The following is a 20,811-nucleotide window of genomic DNA, read 5'->3' as shown; positions in this document are numbered from 1 at the left end:
AGCTTCACCCCTCCATTTCAGTAAAAACAGCATTTAAATCCCATTTTTTACACATTGGGAACTGTGAGGAGAAGGTTTGACGATACAAACAGGGTCAGATTTGGAGGAGAAATGCCAATTTTCGGATCATTCGAGGCCATTTCATGCCCTGCTTGAGTCTCACTGGAATTCCTTTGGAATTCTGGCCCTTCTCCTGCTCCATCCCATCGAGGCTCAGCAAATCCCGGCTGCCTGTGGAATAAAAAAAGCCCAAAATACACGGAATTAAGGAGCCCCGGGGAGGAAGGTGCAGGAACCACATCAAGGAATTCTTTGCTGGAAATATTGGATTAAACCCCACTGCGGCTGACTCAGAGGTGCACAAGTTTTGCATTTTTATGTCCCGCCCATAGCCCAATAAAAACGCAATAATTGAGGCTATTTCAGCAGAGTTCATTTGGTTTTTTTGTGGTTTTTTTTTTTGTTGTTTTGTTTTTTTATTTGGGGGGGTGTTGGAGTTGTTTTAGGTGTGTGTTTTGGGTTTTTGAGTGGGTATTTGGGGTTTTTATTTCTTTGTTTTGGGGTTTTTGGTTTGGTTTTTATTTTCCCCTTTGGTTAGTTTGGGGGGGTTTGTTGGGCTTTTTATTTTTTGGTGTATGTTTGGGTTTTTTGAGTGTGTATTTGGGGTTTTTCTTATTTTTTTTCTTTTTTTTTTAGTTCTGTTTCGGGTTTTTTGGGGTTTTTTTTGTTTGTTGGTTTGGGGTTTTTTTTTGTTTTTGTTTCCTTGTTTGTTTGGTTTTGGGGTTTTTTCTTTTTTTTTTTTTCCCCTTTGTTTTGTTTGTTTTTCTTGCGCTTTGTCCCCTCCCTGTCGCGCCTATCGCGACTTAGGCAGCCGAGGTTAGGGCAGTGCCAGCCCGGGGCCATCGCAGCCCCGCTGTCCCTTTGTCATGGAATTGTCCCCAATCCACACCGGGACAGGATCAAACACGGAATTCCAGGAGATTTTCCCATTATTCCCTCCTACCACACCCCAAACCAGGCTGGGCTTTTGTGGTTAAATTCAATTTATAATAAACTCCACAATTTCCTGTTCTCCCCACTTACCACTGTGGGGTTTTTATCAGCCCTGGGAGCAGTGAATTTTTATTTTTATTTTTTTTTTAATCATTGATTTTGCATTTTTAGCGTTAATTTTATCATTTCACCAGCAGATTTTTCTGGTTTCACCAGCACCATTTTCCCCGTGCTAATCAGCACAATTCATGCAAAGCCCACTGGAGATATTTGATTTTTACACTTCCAATTCCTTCCAAACCCCCAAAATCACTCATTTTGGTTAGAAAAGGGGATGCTTTAACTGAGAAAAAAATTAAATGTATTACACAATCATTAAAACGCAGCTTCTCAATTTTGTTTGCGTTTTGGTCTTTGGAGCTTCACCCCTCCATTTTAGTAAAAACAGCATTTAAATCCCATTTTTTACACATTGGGAACTGTGAGGAGATGGTTTGACGATACAAACAGGGTCAGATTTGGAGGAGAAATGCCAATTTTCGGATCATTTGAGGCCATTTCATGCCCTGCTTGAGTCTCACTGGAATTCCTTTGGAATTCTGGCCCTTCTCCTGCTCCATCCCATCGAGGCTCAGCAAATCCCGGCTGCCTGTGGAATAAAAAAAGCCCAAAATACACGGAATTAAGGAGCCCCGGGGAGGAAGGTGCAGGAACCACATCAAGGAATTCTTTGCTGGAAATATTGGATTAAACCCCACTGGGGCTGACTCAGAGGTGCACAAGTTTTGCGTGTTTTTGCAGCCCAATAAAAACGCAATAATTGAGGATATTTCAGAGGAATTTCTTCTCCTGGCAAGGCAGGGCGGTTCACACCGCGTCTCTCGTACATTTTTGTTGGTTTTATTCTTAATTTCAGCCCGTAGACTCATTTCTTAGCACTGTTGAGACAGCAGAACAACAACCACCAGCTGAGCAATGGCCAATTTTTATTTCAAACCGTTGCAGTGGTTTGTGATTGATGTGCATTAAAATCCAGTTTTTTTCCTCTTTACACAACCATAATACTGAATTTTACAATGGTCAGGACCCTGCCTCTAAAATACTTCTGTGAAACAGCAAGAAATTAAATAAAAAAAAGCTGAATTTTGATATTTTTGACTTATTGAGGCTGCAGTAAGATCTTCCAGCTGCGTGAAGAAACCAAGTGCAGCCACCAAGGCACAAAATCCACCTTGAAATTCGTGTGGTTTTGAGTCCCAGGGCCACAAATTGAAATTCCAGGAAGGAGAAAGGAGAAAGAAACGGGAACAGTCGGCTCAGAGTCACACAGAGGGCACGGAGTGAAAGCAGGGAAAAGGAAATTCCTTCATTTCCCAAAATCCTCATTCCTGATCAGGCCAGGAGTGAAGCAGAATAAAGAAAATTTCTGATTCCTATTTGAAAGATTCAGGTTGTTTTTTTTTTTTTTTTTTGCTTTCCCCTTCCAGTTTTTGATAATTCTGGGTTTTAAAAATCAGAATTATTTCAGCTGGGCACAGCCCCTGCACGGGGCTCTTGAATCTGGTTTAATCAAGGGGCACTTTTGGGGTTTATTTTGGTTTTTTAAGCACGGGGAGATCTCTGCAAACACCCCCAGCTGCCCAGGGAAATCGTTTTCCTGTCTGGTTGGGGTTTTCACCCAGCTCAAGCAACGACTCTTCCTTTTGTGCAGCTTGTGGGGGGTTGTATTTGACATTTTTTTCAGATGTTAACCAACAGTAAATGTGGGAAAATAACCTCCCCGAGGCACACACGGGGACTGGAAACCAAAGGGCAGCACAGAAATGCTGTGAAATAGATTTAAAAAAAAAATCTATTTTTTTTAAATGAGATTTAAAAAAAAAATAGATTTTTTTTAATGAGTTTTTTTTAAATGAGATTTTAAAAAAAAATCTTTTTTTAAATTTTTTTAAATTTAAATTTTAATTTTTTTTTAAATGAGATTTAAAAAAAAAAATTTTTTTTTTTTTTTAATGAGATTAAAAAAAAACCAATTTTTTTAAAAAAAATCTTCCTTTGGGTTTTTGGTTGATTCTTAAAGGCACTTGTGGAGGAAGAGGTGCAGGCACGTGGGAGGTAGCAAAGTGCTGATGGAAGAAGTTTTCCTGCAGAATTCCCCAGGAATTCCCTGTGGAATCTCCACTGGGGAATCTCTGGAGTCCTCCCCACCCAAACCCTCTGCAACTGATGACACAAATCTGGCCAGATTTATAGGAGAAATTACAATTTCAGGATCATTTCATTTCATGCTCTGCTTGAGCTCCGTTGGACAAAGCAGGAATTGGGAATTTGCAGCTGCTCTGAGCCCGGGCAGGGTTTTCCACCTCTGAGGAAAGCTCTTGGCTGAAACATTTCAAGTACAAAAACCAATAAATAACTCCTCAATCTTAAGGGGCTTCGTGACAGCTCCGTTAAAAAATTAGGCACTTCTCTCGTGTTCTAAAAAGAACTAGAAATATTTATAGGATTAAATATTTATAGGATTAAAAGCAGTTTTTTCTAATTTTTTTTCTTGGTTTTTTTTGTTGTTGTTTTGTGGTTGGTTTGGTTTTTTTTTTTTTTTATTTTTAAGACAATGAAGTAAAATTCAGCAAGGCACTTCCATTTTGTTGCTAACCAGCTCTCCCTATTTCTAAAGGCTGCAGAAAAGGGTATTTTTAAGCACCTCTAACCCCAAATTTGGCAATATTTGCATGGCAGAGCCCTGGCCCAGGTATTTCAGCTTTGCATTAAAAAGTGCACCACAAATAACCCTAAATTTCTTAACCCTCACTGTTTAGTTTTAAATTCTTTTCAGCTCCAGAGAACAAGAACTCAGATTTTTTAGTGACCAACTCCTCCCTCTATGTGAGACAGGCAGGAGGAATAATTTGCCAGAGCAAAGCAGCCCTAATTCAGCAGGAACCAGGACACAGCAATTTCTAGTCCTGTTTCCCACTCAAAAAGGTAAAAAAAAAAACCCAATTATTGAAGGCCTTTTGCTGAAATCCAAACACAAAACGTGAGCAGGGCGCTCATGAACCATCAGAAAATCACAGAACAGCAAATCCAGAATTCAACACCCAAAACTCCAGCCCTGAAGTGCGAGCTCCCCATAAATTCTCCTCAATTTATACCCATTTTTTTTGGCCAGAACTGCTCTCCACCACCAATATCTGGGATGTGTAGGGGGAAAGTGGCACCAGAGGGAAATGGGGAGTGGTTCCTTCCTTTCCTTTTATCCCACAAAGTCTTTTTTTTTTTCCCCTCCTCCTCTTCCCCAGCCCCACTAAAACAGCAGGGGGTTTTTAGGGAGCTGTTTCCTACCCCAAATCCCCTCCTGGCTGCACGAGGATGGTGGGAAAGCAATTGAGCAGCACTTGCCAAAAGCACTTTGGGCTGGTGGAGGCTGTCCCAAAAAAAATTTTAAAAAAAAGTGCCAAGGGCCCTTGTGGGGCCACACAAAGGGGTTTAGAGCCCCCTCCTCACCCTGCCCCACAAAGGGGCAGCAGAAAGGGGCTGTGGGGAGGAGGGGCAGGAGCAACTCCTGGCCAGATTTTGGGAACTCTGCTCCACAGGGGAGTGGGGGCTGTGCTGGTCCAGGAGGGGCAGGAGCAGTTCCTGACCAAATTTTGGGAACTCTGCTGCACAGGGGAGTAGGAGTTGTGTTGATCCAGGAAGGGCAGGAGCAACTCTTGACCAAATTTTGGGGTCTCTGCTCCACAAGGGAGTGAGGATTGTGCTGGTCCAAGAGGGGCAGGAGTAAATCCTGACCAAATTTTGGGAACTCTGCTGCACAGGGAAGTGACGATTGTGCTGGTCCAGGAGGGGCAGGAGCAGTTCCTGACCAAATTTTGGGGTCTCTGCTCCACAGGGGAGTGGGGGATGTGTTGATCCAGGAAGGGCAGGAGCAACTCTTGACCAAATTTTGGGGTGTCTGCTCCACAAGCAAAGCCCAGGGAGTGAGGATTGTGCTGGTCCAGGAAGGGCAGGAGCAGTTCGTGACCAGATTTTGGGGTCTCTCCTCCACAAGGGAGTGAGGATTGTGCTGGTCCAGGAGGGGCAGGAGCAAATCCTGACCAAATTTTGGGAACTCTGCTGCACAGGGGAGTGACGATTGTGCTGGTCCAGGAAGGGCAAGAGTAAATCCTGAACAAATTTTGGGAACTCTTCTCCACAGGGGAGTGAGAATTGTGCTGGTCCAGGAGGGGCAGGAGCAGTTCCTGACCAAATTTTGGGGTCTCTGCTCCACAAGGGAGTGACGATTGTGCTGGTCTAGCGAGGGCAGGAGTAAATCCTGACCAAATTTTGGGAACTCTGCTCCACAGGGGAGTGGGGGATGTGTTGATCCAGGAAGGGCAGGAGCAACTCTTGACCAAATTTTGGGGTCTCTGCTCCACAAGCAGAGCCCAGGAGAGTGAGAATTGTGCTGGTCCAGGAAGGGCAGGAGCAGTTCGTGACCAAATTTTGGGGTCTCTCCTCCACAGGGGAGTGAGAATTGTGTTGATCCAGGAAAGGCAGGAGCAACTCTTGACCAAATTTTGGGGTCTCTGCTCCACAGGGGAGTGACAATTGATCTGGTCCAGGAGGGGCAGGAGCAGTTCCTGAGCAAATTTTGGGAACTCTGCTCCACAGGGGAGTGGGGGCTGTGCTGGTCTAGCAAGAGCAGGAGCAACTCCTGACCAAATTTTGGGAACTCTGCTCCACAGGGGAGTGGCAATTGTGCTGGTCTAGCAAGGGCAGGACTAAATCCTGACCAAATTTTGGGAACTCTGCTGCACAGGGGAGTGAGAATTGTGCTGGTCCAGGAAGGGCAGGAGCAGTTTCTGGCCAAATTTTGGGGTCTCTGCTCCACAAGGGAGGGAGGATTGTGCTGGTCCAGGAGGGGCAGGAGCAGTTCCTGGCCAAATTTTGGGGTCTCTGCTCCACAGGGGAGTGGGGGTTGTGCTGGTCCAGGTCCCAGCTGACCCCCAGAACTCCACAGTGCTGCCCCACATGCAGCTCCTCGTGCTCGGGAGCTTTGGGGCACTGCTGGGCTGTGCTGGTCCCTCCAGGACACAGATCCAGCACCCCAGAGCAGGGAGGGAGGAGACTGCTGGCATCCCACAGCTGGGGATCCACAGGCACCACCTGGGCCGGGCTGTGTCCCCAAAAGGGAGGGGGTAAAGGTGCAGAAAATTCAAAAATCCCTCTGACAGCCCAGGGCAGCCCTGCCAGAGGGGGAAGTGCTCAAAATTAATAAAAAAAACCCAAAAAAATCAGTGTAATGCAAGCCACTGCTTGGGCGTGGATTGTGCTCCATCAGAGCAGCAGAGCAAACAGAGGAATATTCCCAATCCTCTTCTTCCGTGCCTCACTCCAAGTCACTGCAGCAGGGCTCTGCTGAGCAAACAGCCACTGAAAAGTTCAAAATCACAGGAAAAACCCCCAAACCAGGGACGGTTCAGGGCAAGGTGACCATGGTAACAATGATGGTGATGATGATGATGATGAAGAGGAGCCCAGGGGATGCAGTGGCTTCAGCAGCAGGCCCAGCCTGGAGGGGAGGTCTCCTTGATGTTGATGTAATCCCCACTGCCAGCAGAGGAGGAGCTTCCATCTCCCGTGGAGGAGGACATCATCTTCTCAATCAGAACCCTGGGGGGGGAAAAAACAGTCCTGAGGTTGATTTTGGGGTTTTTTTTTTTTGGTTTTTTGTTCTTTGAACTAGCAGCATTGGGCAGTGCAGAAAAGAAATAAAAAATAAAAAAAGCTCAGAAGTGCAGGAAATGGATTTGTAGAGAGCATAGTGTAGCAAAAAGCTGATAGGCCAAGAGTGTTCTTGTATTTAAGAAATTGTTAACTTCTAATTGTGATAATGTAAATTATAAACCCTGTATTGTCCCACCCTTCTCATGAGACTAAAAATACTTCTATTAAAAACTTCTCTTTGACAAAATAGCTGGGAAAATAACTTTGTACATTGAAATATTCCACAGCTGCTCCAGGGGGAAAATATTCTCTTTTGAAAAACACCTTTCACGAGAGGCTTCCTCTGACCCTGGAGCCTCCTGATCCCAGCACATCAACTTGAACAAATTGAAGTGTTTTGCCTCTGCCCACGAAGGGTCAGGGTTATTTGACCAATATAAAAGTTTTATAAGTTTTTGACCAATTTGACCAATGTAAAGTTTTTAAAATGCCTCCCAGCTTGCCCCATTGTCGCCCTGTTCTTTTGAAAGTTTTAAAGTTCTTCTAAAAGTTTCCTGTGCCTTCTGATGTTTACATATTTCTACTGGAGTTTCTCACACATGTTCACGTAAATAATGATTGTTTTGCATTCTTCTTTGTGAGAAGAGAGATTTGATGGACTGTTGGTTTGACCAGTGTGGTTGGAGCGGTGGCAGTTCCACCCTCCAATCCACTGCCACTTTTGGAATTCTATACATTGCAAAGTCAGAAGTAAAGTTCTCTCCTTTGACTCTCTTTTCCATCTAGTGTGAAAGTGTGAGTTATTTCGTGACACCCCATCTCTAAGAAAAGAGTATTGGCTGACACAGAAGGACATAAACTGCAGGAAATGAGTAAAAAATCAGGAATGGGACAGCGCTGGCAGCTGGATTTGGGCAGGGACACCTTCCAGGCTGCCCCAAGCCCTGTCCAGCACTGCCAGGGATCCAGGGGCAGCCCCAGCTGCTCTGGGCAGGGAATGAACTCTGGGACACGGCCCCAGGCACGGCTCCTACCTCATGGACTCGCTGATGTTCTTGTTCTCCTTCACAGACGTCTCCACCCATCCTGAAAATCCGTTTTCTTTGCTGAACCGATCGACTTCTTCCCTGGTCACTGCCCACGGGGAAAGGTCACACTGCAAGGCAGCACAGAGGCACCTCAGGGCCACTGAACCCCAGAAGGGGCTTGGCTGGAGGGGACCTTAAAATCAGCCCTGGGCAGGGACATTTCCACTGTCCCAGGCTGCTCCAGCCTGGCCTGGGACACTGCCAGGGTGGAGCAGCCCCAGCCCCTCTGGGAATTCCCTCCCAGGGAAGGATTTATTCCCAAAATCCCATCCAAAGCAGCCCAGGGAATCCTGGAATGGCTTGGGTTGGAAAGGATCAACCAATCCCATGGGGAGGGACAGCTCCCACTATCCCAGGGTGTCATTTGATCCATTTTATCAATTTGATCCATTTTACCCATTTTATTCACTGTCCAACCTGGCCTGGGACACTCCCAGGGTGGAACAGCCCCAGCTCCTCTGGGAATTCCATCCCAGCCCCTCCCAGAGAAGGATTTATTCCCTGGAATGGCTTGGGTTGGAGGGGATCATCCAATCCCATGGGCAGGGACACCTCCCACAATCCCAGGGTGCATTTGATCCATTTTATCTTTCTGATCCATTTGATCCACTCTCCAACCCTGTCTAAGACAGTCTCAGGGTGGAGCAGCCCCAGCTCCTCTGGGAATTCCATCCCAGGGAAGGATTTATTCCCAACATCCCATCCAAAGCAGCCCAGGGAACCCTGGAATGGCTTGGGTTGGAAGGGATCACCCAATCCCATGGGCAGAGACAGCTCCTGCTGCTCCAGCCTGGCCTGGGACACTTCCAGGGATGGGGCAGCCAGGGTTTCTTTGGATCATCTGTGCCAGGGCCTCCCCACGCTCCCAGGGAGGAATGTCTCCCCAGTTTTGCAGCGGGGAGGGCCCTTCAGTGGCTGTGGGAGGCAGCTCAGCCCTCACAGCTCCCAGGTCTCGGGGCAAGGCTCTCACTGGGCTGTTGCAAGCAGCAATTTCTTTATCTGATATCTCAGTTACTGACACACCTCAGCCAAGCACGCCTGGAATGGAGCTTCCAACCTCGTCCCTCATCCCAAATCTGCCCGGGCTCCCAGCAGCCGGGAGGGGTGGCACAGGTGTGGTGGCACAGGTGTGGTGGCACAGGTGTGGTGGCACTGATGCCAACGGGATGGACACGGAGGCAGAGGGAGAGCCTGGCCCAGAGCTCGTGGGTGCAGCCACCCAGGTTTCCCTGATCCTGCCAAAGCTGTTGCCTCAAAAGAGAATCCCAGAATCCCTGAGGCTGGAAAATCCCTGTGGGATCATGGAGTCCAGGCTGTGCCCAAACCCCACCCTGAGCACTCAGTGCCACCTCCAGGTGCCACCTCCAGGGATGGGCACTCCAAACCCCCCTGGCAGCCCCTTCCAGCCCTTTCCATGAGGAAATTCCTACTGGTGTCCAACCAGAACCTCCTGAGGTGCAGATTAAGGTGATGTCCCCTTAATCACCCAGGGAGGGTGGGAATGGCCCAGCAGGTGCAGCTGGGGAAGGGATGCAGATCTCAGAATTGTGGGATTGTTGAGGCTGGAAAATCCCTGTGGGATCATCGAGTCCAGGCTGTGCCCGATCCCCACCCTGAGCACTCAGTGCCACCTCCAGGGATGGGGGCTCCAAACCCCCCTGGGCAGCCCCTTCCAGCCCTTTCCATGAGGAAATTCCTGCTGGTGTCCACCCTGAGCCTCCCCAGCACAGCCTGAGGCCGTTCCCTCTCCTCCTGTCCCTGTTCCCTGGGATAAGATCCCAAATCCCCCCCGGCTGTCCCCTCCTGGCAGGGAGTTTCAATCAAGGGAAATAATTATTGAAGTGCAATTTGTGGAGAAGTGGGTAAGAAAAGCCACTCTCCTGCCCAGCCACCCCATTTTTGAGTCATCTGCAGCTTTAGGCTCTCCCAAAGCAGGCAAGTCTCAAACTGAATTTGGAAAGGGCTCCCCAGCCAGCGCTGGCACAGGGAGAGCATGAAGGAGGGTTGGAAATGAAGGGAAAATGCATCATAAAAAGGGAGAAACCAGTGCAGAGAGCAAAACTTGGCCCTAGAGCCACGTGGAAAGCAGAGATTTCTGCCTCTGTGACAGGAGCAGTGCTCAGGGTGACACTCGGCCTGCCCAGGGGACAGGACAGGGAGGAAAAGGCCCCAGGTTGCACCAGAGGGGCTTTGTGTTGGGTTTTAGGAGAGATTTCTTCAAGGAAAGGGTTGCAAAGCAGAGCTATGGAGAAGAATCCTTGGGAGAGAGGCAGAAAATTCCAGGAGGGGTCTGGGAAGGTTTAAAGGTGAGTGCTGAAGGTGTTCTCTGCTGCGCACACACAGAAAAAAATGCAGAAATAATCAGAAACACACACACAGGAACACAGAGCAAGGCAGAGAAATGCACAAAAATACACAAAACCCCACAGAAACACACTGAGGAACGCACACAAAATCCCACAAACACACACAGGAACACAGGAACACCAACACAGTGAAATACACCCAAACAGAAACACACAGAAACATACAGAGAAACACACACAGAAACACACACAAACACAGAAAAACACACAGAGAAACACACAAACCCACAGAGAAGTAAACAAAAACCACAAAAACCACACAGAGAAACACACAAACCCACAGAGAAACACACACAACCACAGAAACCCACAGAGGAACACACAAAATACACACAAAAACACACAGAGAAACACACAAACCCACAGAGAAACACACAGAAACACACAAACACACAGAGAAACACAGAAAAACTACACAAACTCACAGAGCAACACACAAAACCATACAAAAACCCAAAGAGAAACACAGAGAAACCATACAAAAACCCACAGAGCAAAACACAAAAACCACACAAACTCACAGAGCAACGCACAAAACACACAAAACCATATAAAAACCCGCAGAGGAACACAGAGAAACACAGAGAAACCACACAAACCCACAGAGAAACATGGAGAAACTACACAAACTCACAGAGCAACGCACAAAACCATACAAAAACCCACACAGAAACACAGAAAAACCATACAAACCCACAGAGAAACACAGAGAAACACACAGAAACCATACAAACCCACAGAGAAACACACAGAAACCACACAAACCCACAGAGAAACACACAGAAACCATAAAAACCCACAGAGAAACACACAGAAACACACAGAAACCATACAAACCCACAGAGAAACACAGAGAAACACAGAGAGAAACCCACAGGTAAACCCACAGATAAACACAGAGAAACACAGAGAGAAACCCACAGGTAAACCCACAGATAAACACAGAAAAACCACACAAACCCACAGAGAAACACAGAGAAACCATACAAAAATCACATAGAAACACAGAAAAACGATACAAACCCACAGAGAAACACAGAAAAACCACACAAACCCACAGAGAAACACAGAGAAACCATACAAAAACCACATAGAAACACAGAAAAACGATACAAACCCATAGAGAAACACAGAGAAACACAGATAAACACAGATAAACACAGAGAAACACACAAAAGGCCACACACAAACACCCACAGGAACCCCCACAACCCCACAAAGCCCCCAGAAGCCCACGCCCCACGCGGGCGGCGCTGCCCACCTTGTTGGCCAGCAGCAGGCAGGGCACGGGGCTCCCGTCTGGCAGCACCAGTTTGCTGTCCAGGTCCTGCTTCCACTTCTGGCTGTTGCTGAAGGTGCTGACGTTGGTGACATCGAACATGATCACGCAGGCCGAGGCGTCCCTGTAGTACAGGCGGGTCATGGATGTGAATCGTTCCTGCCCTTCGGGGTCAGAAGCAGGGGAATAAAAGAGCCCGGAGTTGTTATTTTGGGGTTTGCTCCTGCTGATGTTGTGTTTATGCATTGATTTTGCAGCTGGCAGCGAGGGGTTTTGGGTTAGCGTGGGGGTTTAGGATGTGTTCGGCCTGGGAGTCGCTGTGCTGGGCAGGGATCAGGGAACAGAATCATGAGAAACGCACAGAGAAACACACAAACCCACAGAGAAACACAGAGAAACACACAAACCCACAGAGAAACACAGAGAAACACACAAACCCACAGAGAAACACACAAACACACAGAGAAACACAGAGAAACACAGAGAAACACACAAATCCACAGAGAAACACAGAGAAACACACAAACCCACAGAGAAACACAGAGAAACACACAAACCCACAAACAAACACAGAGAAACACACAAATCCACAGAGAAACACAGAGAAACACAGAGAAACACACAAATCCACAGAGAAACACACAAACACACAGAGAAACACAGAGAAACACAGAGAAACACACAAATCCACAGAGAAACACACAAACCCACAGAGAAACACACAAACACACAGAGAAACACAGAGAAACACACAAATCCACAGAGAAACCCCCCAAACAAACACAGAGAAACACATAAACCCACAGAGAAACACAGAGAAACACACAAACCCACAAACAAACACAGAGAAACACACAAACCCACAGAGAAACCCCCCAAACAAACACAGAGAAACACATAAACCCACAGAGAAACACAGAGAAACACATAAACCCACAGAGAAACACAGAGAAACACACAAAAACCATACAAACCCACAGAGAAACATACAAACCCACAGAGAAACATACAAAATACACACAAAAACACACAGAGAAATGCATAAACCCACAAACAAACACAGAGAAACACACAAACCCACAGAGAAACCCCCCAAACAACCACAGAGAAACACAGAGGAACATGCAAAAACCATACAAACCCACAGAGAAACACACAAACTCACAGAGAAACACACAAACCCAGAGAGAAACATGCAAAAACCATACAAACCCACAGAGAAACATACAAAATACACACAAAAACACACAAAGAAACACATAAACCCACAGAGAAACACACAAAAACCATACAAACCCACAGAAACACATAAACTCACAGAGAAACACACAAACCCACAGAGAAGCACACAAACCCCCACACAGAAACACACAAACATACAGAGAAGCACAGAGAAACACAGAAAAACCCACAGAGAAACACACAAATCCATAGAGAAACACACAAAAACCACACAAACCCACAGAGCAACACATAAAACACACAAAAACATACAAAAACCCACAGAGAAACATAAAACCATGTAAAAACCATACAAACCCACCAAGAAACACACAAAGACACACACAGGAACACACAAAAATCATACAAACCCACAGAAAAACAGAGAAACACACCAAATACACACAAAACCCCACACAGAAACACATACAAACCCACAGAGAAACACATAAAATACACAGAAAAACACACACAGAAACACACAAACCCACAGAGAAACACACAAAACACACACAAAACCATACAAACCCACAGAGAAACACACAAAACACACACAAAACCATACAAACACACAGAGAAACACACAAAACACACACAAACCCATACAAACACACAGAGAAACACACAAAACCATACAAACACACAAACACACAAAACCACACAAACACACAGAGAAACACACAAAAACCATACAAACCCACAGAGAAACACACAAAAACCATACAAACCCACAGAGAAACACACAAAACACACACAAAACCATACAAATCCACAGAGAAACACACAAAACACACACTAAACCATACAAACCCACAGAGAAGCACACCAAACACACCCGGGGTCTGTGTGGGTTAACAGGGACCAGAGCTCACCCCGTGCCAACGGGCAGGGACGCCTTCCCCTGTCCCAGGGTGCCCAAGTGCTCTGGGACCCTGCAGGGATGGGGCAGCCCCAATATTTGCATTATTGCCATGAAACTCAGTGCCCTGCAGCCACCTGGGCACCACGAGGGCACAGCTCTGCTCCCCACACCTCCAACTCCTTTTTTTGGGGCCAAAACTGAAAGCAGTTTCTCGCTGCGCTGCTCACTCTGCCAACTTCTCCTTCCTGATGCCTTTTTAAGGATTCCAGGCAGCCCAGCAGCAACACCAGAGGAAGCCACAGCCCCGTTTTCCTCCCTGCTCCACATCCAGGGGTGCCATTTTAGAGATGCTGCTGCCCAGAGCTCTCCTGGTGCCAGGGAATTTGGGAAATTCTTTCCTCTGCCCCTCTCCAGGGAGCAGGAGCTCCTCATCCCACTCCAGCTTTTATAGTTCTGTCCCTCAGAGTGTGTCTCGTGCCAGAAATTTGGATTTTAACATGAGATCTGGGGCTGAGCAGTCTCATATCCAGCCAGTTCCACACTCCCTCTGCTCTGGCTCTGGGACAGAAAGGAAAGGCTCGGCAGGAATTACTGTGTGCACTCCTTGCAGGTGGATTTTTAATTAAATATTTAAATTACTACAGCAGGCTCGAGGCAGCAAAGCAGAGCAGTCCTGCCCCCAGAATCCACAGGCACCTGGGATTTATTTTTGGAGGAGAAGGAAAAGGAAGAAAAAGGAAGAGGAAAGGGGGAAAGAAAGGGGAAGGGAAGGGGGGAAGCAGAGGAAGAGGAAAAAGAAGGCAAAAAAGGCCAAAGCATTGAGAACATTAAAAAAAACCTTCAAAATACCTGCAATGTCCCAGAGCTGCAGCCGAACCGTCTCCGACTCCGACCACTGAACCACCTTCAGCGCAAAATCCACTGGAGAATTCCCAAAAAAGCAGGAAGGAAAGCTGCTCGGGGCCGTTCTGCACCATCCTGCACAGCCTCTCCCCATCTCCCAGAGCCCCAGCCCAGCCCCAGGCACGGGGCCCTTCCCAATCCTCCGTCAGGGTCACCAGCCCAAGCACAATTCCAGGGCTTGGAGCAGCCTGGGATAGGGAAAGGTGTCCCTGCCCATGGGGTGAGAGGAGCTCTGAGGTCCCTGCCACACTAAATTATCCCAAATTTACCTGGGATAGGGAAAAGTGTCCCTGCCCATGGGGTGAGAGGAGCTCTGAGGTCCCTGCCACGCTGAATTATCCCAAATTTACCTGGGATAGGGAAAGGTGACCCTGCCCATGGGGTGAGAGGAGCTCTGAGGTCCCTGCCACACTAAATTATCCCAAATTTACCTGGGATAGGGAAAGGTGACCCTGCCCATGGGGTGAGAGGAGCTCTGAGGTCCCTGCCACGCTGAATCACCCCATATTTGCTGTCACCAGTGAGTCAAAAGGGAAGCTCTGTGCTGCTCTCAGATCCTGATGTGTCGTGGTTTCAACCTGGCAGCCAGACCTAGCTGGGCTGGAACTGACCAAAACCAGGAACAAAGTACAAAAAGAAAAGTCCCAGGAACCAGTCTGCAGCGTTTCCTGCCAGCAGAGACCAGGGCACAGCCCGGAGCTCTGCGCCTCTCCAGGGTTTTCACCTCTAATCCATCCCCTCTTGGGTCAGGAATAAGAAGATTTCAACAGCTGTGCTCAACACCCCCGATTTTGGGTCCTTGGGGAGATTTCCTGGGTAAACCCTTGGCAGCTCCTGCTCCTTCCAGGTTATTCATTTGCACAAAGAACCAAAATCCTGCTCAGCCCCGTTCCCAGCCTCCTTCTCACAGAGCTTCCCAAGAGCTGCTGAGCCCTCAGCAGCGAGGCCAGGCTGATTAATTAATGCCAAACCAGCGCTGCTGCTGGTTTTACTGAGCCTGGAAGCTCAGCCTATCCATCTCACAGCTCCTGGGGTGGTTATTCCAAGGGGTAGGGGCAGCCCAAATGAGCCTGGCAGAGGGACAGGAGCTCTTGAGGACTCCAGGGCCGTTTAATTAATGCCAAACCAGCGCTGCTGCTGGTTTCACTGGGGTGAGCTGAGCCTATAACCTCAGCCTATCCATCTCACAGCTCCTGGAGTGGTTACTCCAGAGGGTGGGAGAAGGATGGGGCACCCCAAATGAGCCTGGCAGAAGGACAGAAGCTCCTGAGGACTTCAGGGCCGTTTAATTAATGCCAAACCAGCGCTGCTGCTGGTTTTACTGGGATAAGCTGAGCCTATAACCTCAGCCTATCCATCTCACAGCTCCTGGGGTGGTTACTCCAGAGGGTGGGAGAAGGATGGGGCACCCCAAACGAACCGGGCAGAGCGCCAGCATCCCCCGGGAGCTCCGGGAACAGGGTCTGGCAGTTAACACCCCATAAACCACCGACGATAGGCGGCTGTTCCCACCCCAAATTCCCAACCCCACAGCCCGGGGAGGACGGGGGCAGAGCGGGGCGCGTTCCCCCGGGACGAGGGGCGCGGAGCGGAGCGCTCCGGGGCTGGGGATGCGCACCGGGACGGGCGCGGTGCCGGACCCCGGGAACCGCCGGGAAACCCCGGGAAACCTCGGGAACCCCCCGGGGAACCCCCCCGGGAACCGCCAGGGCTCACCTCCCACGGTGGATTTGTAGTGCCGGTTGAAGCTGTCGTTGGCGTAGCGCTGCACCAGCGAGGTCTTGCCCACCGTGGCGTCCCCCACCACCAGCACCTTGAACATCCGATCGCGCTGCCCCATCCCGGCCCGGCCCGGCCCCGCTCGGTCATGTGAGGGTCAGCTGGGCCAGCGGCGGAGCCTCTTGGGGCTGCCGGGATCTGTAGTTCGCTGCCTTCCGCCGGAGCCGGCCCCGGGCATCGTCAGATCCGGCCCCGCACATCCCCTGCGGCAGCGGATCCTGCTGTGAGCGCCCCCAGATCCTGCTGTGAGCGCCCCCAGATCCTGCTGTGAGCGCCCCCAGATTCTGCTGTGAGCACCCCCAGATCCTGCTCTGAGCACCCCCAGATTCTGCTGTGAGCGCCCCCAGATCCTGTTCTGAGCACCCCCAGATCCTGCTGTGAGCGCCCCCAGATCCTGCTCTGAGCACCCCCAAATCCTGCTCTGTGCACCCCCAGCCCCATGCACCCCCAGAGGCAGCCCCATGCACCCCTGGTCCCCCAGCCCCTGCTCTGTGCACCCCCAGATTCAGCCCATGCACCCCCGGATCCAGCCCCATACACCCCCAAACTCTGCCCTGCACATCCCCTGTATCCCCAGACCCTGCCCCCCCAGAGGCAGCCCCATGCACCCCCAAACCCTGCCCTGCACACCCCCTGCACGTACAGCCCTGGGTCCAGCCCCCTGCACCCCCAGCCCTGTGCACCCCCAGATCCAGCCCCATGCCCTGTGCACCCCCAAACTCTGCCCTGCACATCCTCTGAATCCCCAGATCCAGCCCTGTGCACCCCAAGTTCCAGCCCCATGCCCTGTGCACCCCCAAACTCTGCCCTGCACAATCTCTGAACCCCACATCCAACCCTGTGCACCCCCAGCCCTGTGCACCCCCAAACTCTGCCCTGCACATCCTCAGTATCCCCAGATCCAGCCCTGTGCACCCCAAATTTCAGCCCCAGACATCTCTGCACCCCCAAACTCTGCCCTGCACATCCTCTGAATCCCCAGATCCAGCCCTGTGCACCCCAAGTCCCAGCCCCATGCCCTGTGCACCCCCAAACTCTGCCCTGTACATCCTCTGCATCCCCAGATCCAGCCCTGTGCGCCCCCAGTCCTGTACACCCCCAGATTCAGCCCTGCACAATGTCTGCATCCCCAGATCCAGCCCTGTGCGCCCCAAGTTCCAGCCCCATGCACCCCCAGCCCTGTGAACCCCCAGATTCAGCCCTGCACATCCTCTGAATCCCCAGATCCAGCCCTGTGCACCCCCAAACTCTGCCCTGCACATCCTCTGCATCCCCAGATCCAGCCCTGTGCACCCCAAGTTCCAGCCCCGTGCACCCCAGCACCCCCGGCCCTGCACCCCTGTGTCCTGCCCCAGGCACCCCTGAACCCCACAACGTGCACAAACAGCCCTCCCAACACATTTCCGTTTCTAAACGAGGTTCCCCTAGTGCTGGGATGTGGGAAATGGGTTTGCAGTTTTTAGGCTTTGACAGAAGGTTTGTGGAGCATGTGTTTGTATGCAAACTTTTTGATTTAGAAATGTTATGGAATAGGACAGATGTTGTTGAGAGAGAAATGGAGCTAGAAAAAAAGTCTCAAAAGATGGTTTTGTAAATAAGATTAGCTACTTTAGAGAAATAGAACTATGAAAGGTACATTGTAATAAGATTTATGCAGAGTAATTTCAGATAATTAACTTTGAAGTGTCTACAACATAGTGTAACAAAATGTTAATAAACTAAAAAACACAGTGTGTTGTAATTAAGAAATAGCTTCTAATTGAAATAGCGTAGATTATAACATTTATACTGTCTCACCTTTCTCACAAGACTAAAAATAAAATAAAAGCTTTTAAAAAGCCTCTCAGTTACCCCATCTCTAAGTCAGGAAAAGGTTTTGTCTGACCCTGGGATTTCTCCAAGCCCAGGTGTTTCTTTCTGCACCTCCTGCTCCTTCCCCCAAGGAGGAAATGCCAACAGAACCCCCCAGCAGAGCAGGATGTGTGCCCCTGCACCCCAATATTCACCCCAATATTCACCCCAGTGGGAAGCCAGCAGGGTCTGGGGGGCTGCTCCCCAAAGCCAAGGCTTTGCTTTGGGATTCTGCACCGAGCCCCTGCTCTGGGGGCACAGCCCTGCAGGGAAACAGCAATTCCTGCAGCCCAGGGGCTTTTGTGCACCCCAGAAGGGGCAGAGCCCTTCTGTTCCACGGAACCAGCAGGAACAGGAGAGGCCACGTGGCAGCAGGGCCTGGGCTCCCAATGCAGGGAGGGCCAGAACAAACACCTGGATTCCTGCTGGGAGCCCCCAGGAGCTGCCAGGACCCGACCAAGGGCACCTGGCACTCACACTAACCCCAGTTTGCTCCATGCCCAGCAATTTGTTTGATTTTCGTAACTCTCCTATCAAAAGAGCTTCAGCCTGGGCTCAAATAAGCTTCAAAACCTGAGAGGGGCCTTCAACCTGAAGGGAAAAAAAAAAAAAAAACACCACAGTCCACATAAATAAATGTCATCTTTATTTAACCAAATATAATTTATCCATTAGGTCGACATCTGTCAGTTATAGGAACTATAAATAATTAAGACAGTCTTTTTCCTTTAATAAAAGAGTAAACCAGGATTTTCATCTGCAGGCAGCTGTGGAGTAGGCATGCATTGGAGTGCAACCAGTGGGAAGAGGTTTGTTTTCTTTTTTGTTTTTATTTTTTTCCCCATCAATATTCCTCAGTTTTAAATTAAATTCTTCCCTGACCATTCCCCAAGCACACCTTTGACCATATTTAATGTACAGACCCTCCCAACCCCACCACCCCCGACCATGGGAGGCAGATTCCTCCTCTAGGGAATCCTTTCCTGGGGGATTCAGTGGTGATGTGACACCAGAAAGGCCAGCAGAGCTTCTCTCTGTATCCATAAAAGCTGAAGTGTTAATGGAAGGAAGTCTTGCACTTATTCCTCAACATCAGGCAGAGAAATCAGGTGAGCAGCTGAGAATATTCCAGAAAATACTCCAGAAAATATTGCAGAAAACATTCCAGAAGTCCCTGGGCTGAGAGTTCAGCACAGCAGGGACAGGGTTTGTTTTGTGGTTGGGTTTTTTCCTTTGAGCACAGCTTTGGCCAAAGGACATCTGAGAAATGTCACCAGAGGGGACAGAGGAGGGTCAGAGCTGCTCCCACGCGGGACACGGAGCACAGGAGGAGGGGGGCTGAGCCTGAGGGTCGATTAGCAAGGGAAAAAAAGGGAGAAATCATCTCAAAAATACAACACCTGCTCTTCTGAGGGGCTGAGAAGGAGCAGCCGGGAGCCCAGCCCTGCACACCAGCAGCAGCAGGGAAGGGTTTGCAGAGCTCCAGAGGGGGCTGGAGCAGCCAGGAGCCCTGGTCTGGCTCCACCTGCTCCGTGGATTTCCAGAACTTCATCCTGAGCCTCTTTTCCAACAGCGCCGGCTCTGGAGCGAGGCCCAGCTCTGCACCCAGATCCTGGCCTGGCACAGGGAGCCTGGACTAACTTTGGTCTTGGTTTGCCCCTCTGGGTGCCAGCTCTGGTTTTTGCTGCGCTCCCAGCATGGCCTGATGGGAAGAGCAGGAATTCCAGGCAGGCCTGATGTGAACAGCACAGAAAGCAGGAGGGGAAGCAGCAGAGGAGGGAGCCCTGCGCTCCTCCAGGCCCAGGTTTTACACAAGGGCAGGGGGTTCCTGTGCCACAGAGCTGCTCCAAGAGCCAGGGCTCCAGTGATCCTGCATTCCCAGCTGTTTTCCAGCTGGCAGAGAAAGCCCCTGGATGTCCTTCCCGAACACACACCAGGAGCAAAATGCTCCTGCCCAGCTGGGAACAGCCCAGGCTCAGCTGGGGGAGCTGCTGGGTGGCTTCTGCCTGCAAGGGGCCCCTCAGCAGCACGCAGCAGCCAAAAGGAAACCCGGGCACAAAACCAGGAGCTGTTTGTCCATCCACCCCTCTGGGAACAGCAGCTGCTCTGAGGAGAGCCAGGGAAACGGAGCAGCACAGGGAGGGCTCCAGCAGGTCCTGCAGAGGAGCTCTGGCAGGGGGAGGACGGCTGGGGAGAGCCCCCAGCCCCCGTGGGTGAAGCTCAGCACAGCTGAGCTGGGCTCACCGAGGCAGAGGCAGCTGCAGGCTGGGGTGGGTGGCAAAAGGGAGCCCGAAGCTGCCAGCAGAGCCCAGCCTGGGGCTCTCAAATGAGCTCACTCGCATTCCTGGGGTGAACACAGGAGCCTTCCTCACCATCCTCCTCACAGACACTCCCCAGTTTTGGATGTGGGCCCAGGCTGGAGCTTCAGAGAGCCAAGGCAGGGGTACCCCGTGCCCTGAGCCACGAGGTTGTACTTGGCTGGAAGGTGCCAGCTCAGCTAAAGGAACCTGAGCTCGACCTGCAGGGTTTAAAACGCTTATGAAGCGAAAAAAGCAGCCCTTCACCTCGAGGGAGGGGGCAGGGGGGCCTCCCTGCATGATCTGACTGAGCAGGAACTGCACTGGAACCTTGGTTCAGACATAACTGCTACGAAAATTGCACTTAGTGATTGTCTCGTTACACTTCTTGTTTGTTTGTTTGTCCTTCCTAAAACTAGATAGATTTTTCTGTACAAACTTGGCTTGAAATATAAACCACGTA

General features: G+C 49.9%; 1 protein-coding gene across 1 annotated transcript; it reads right to left on the bottom strand.

Moving 5' to 3' along the window:
• Positions 1–6,096: 6,096 nt before the first annotated feature.
• RAB29 (RAB29, member RAS oncogene family) lies at positions 6,097–16,261 on the bottom strand. Its single transcript, XM_053997979.1, has 5 exons — positions 16,138–16,261; positions 14,368–14,439; positions 11,418–11,599; positions 7,737–7,858; positions 6,097–6,648 (listed from the first exon to the last, which is right to left on the bottom strand). The coding sequence occupies exons 1-5, from the start codon at positions 16,259–16,261 to the stop codon at positions 6,531–6,533; spliced, it is 618 nt and encodes a 205-aa protein (XP_053853954.1). The 3' UTR covers positions 6,097–6,530.
• Positions 16,262–20,811: the final 4,550 nt, after the last annotated feature.

Source organism: Vidua macroura, chromosome 24 (assembly GCF_024509145.1).
Source record: "Vidua macroura isolate BioBank_ID:100142 chromosome 24, ASM2450914v1, whole genome shotgun sequence".
Classification (NCBI taxonomy): domain Eukaryota; kingdom Metazoa; phylum Chordata; class Aves; order Passeriformes; family Viduidae; genus Vidua; species Vidua macroura.
The sequence above is the reverse complement of the archived record's forward strand: the minus strand, read 5'-3'. Positions and strand labels throughout refer to the sequence as shown.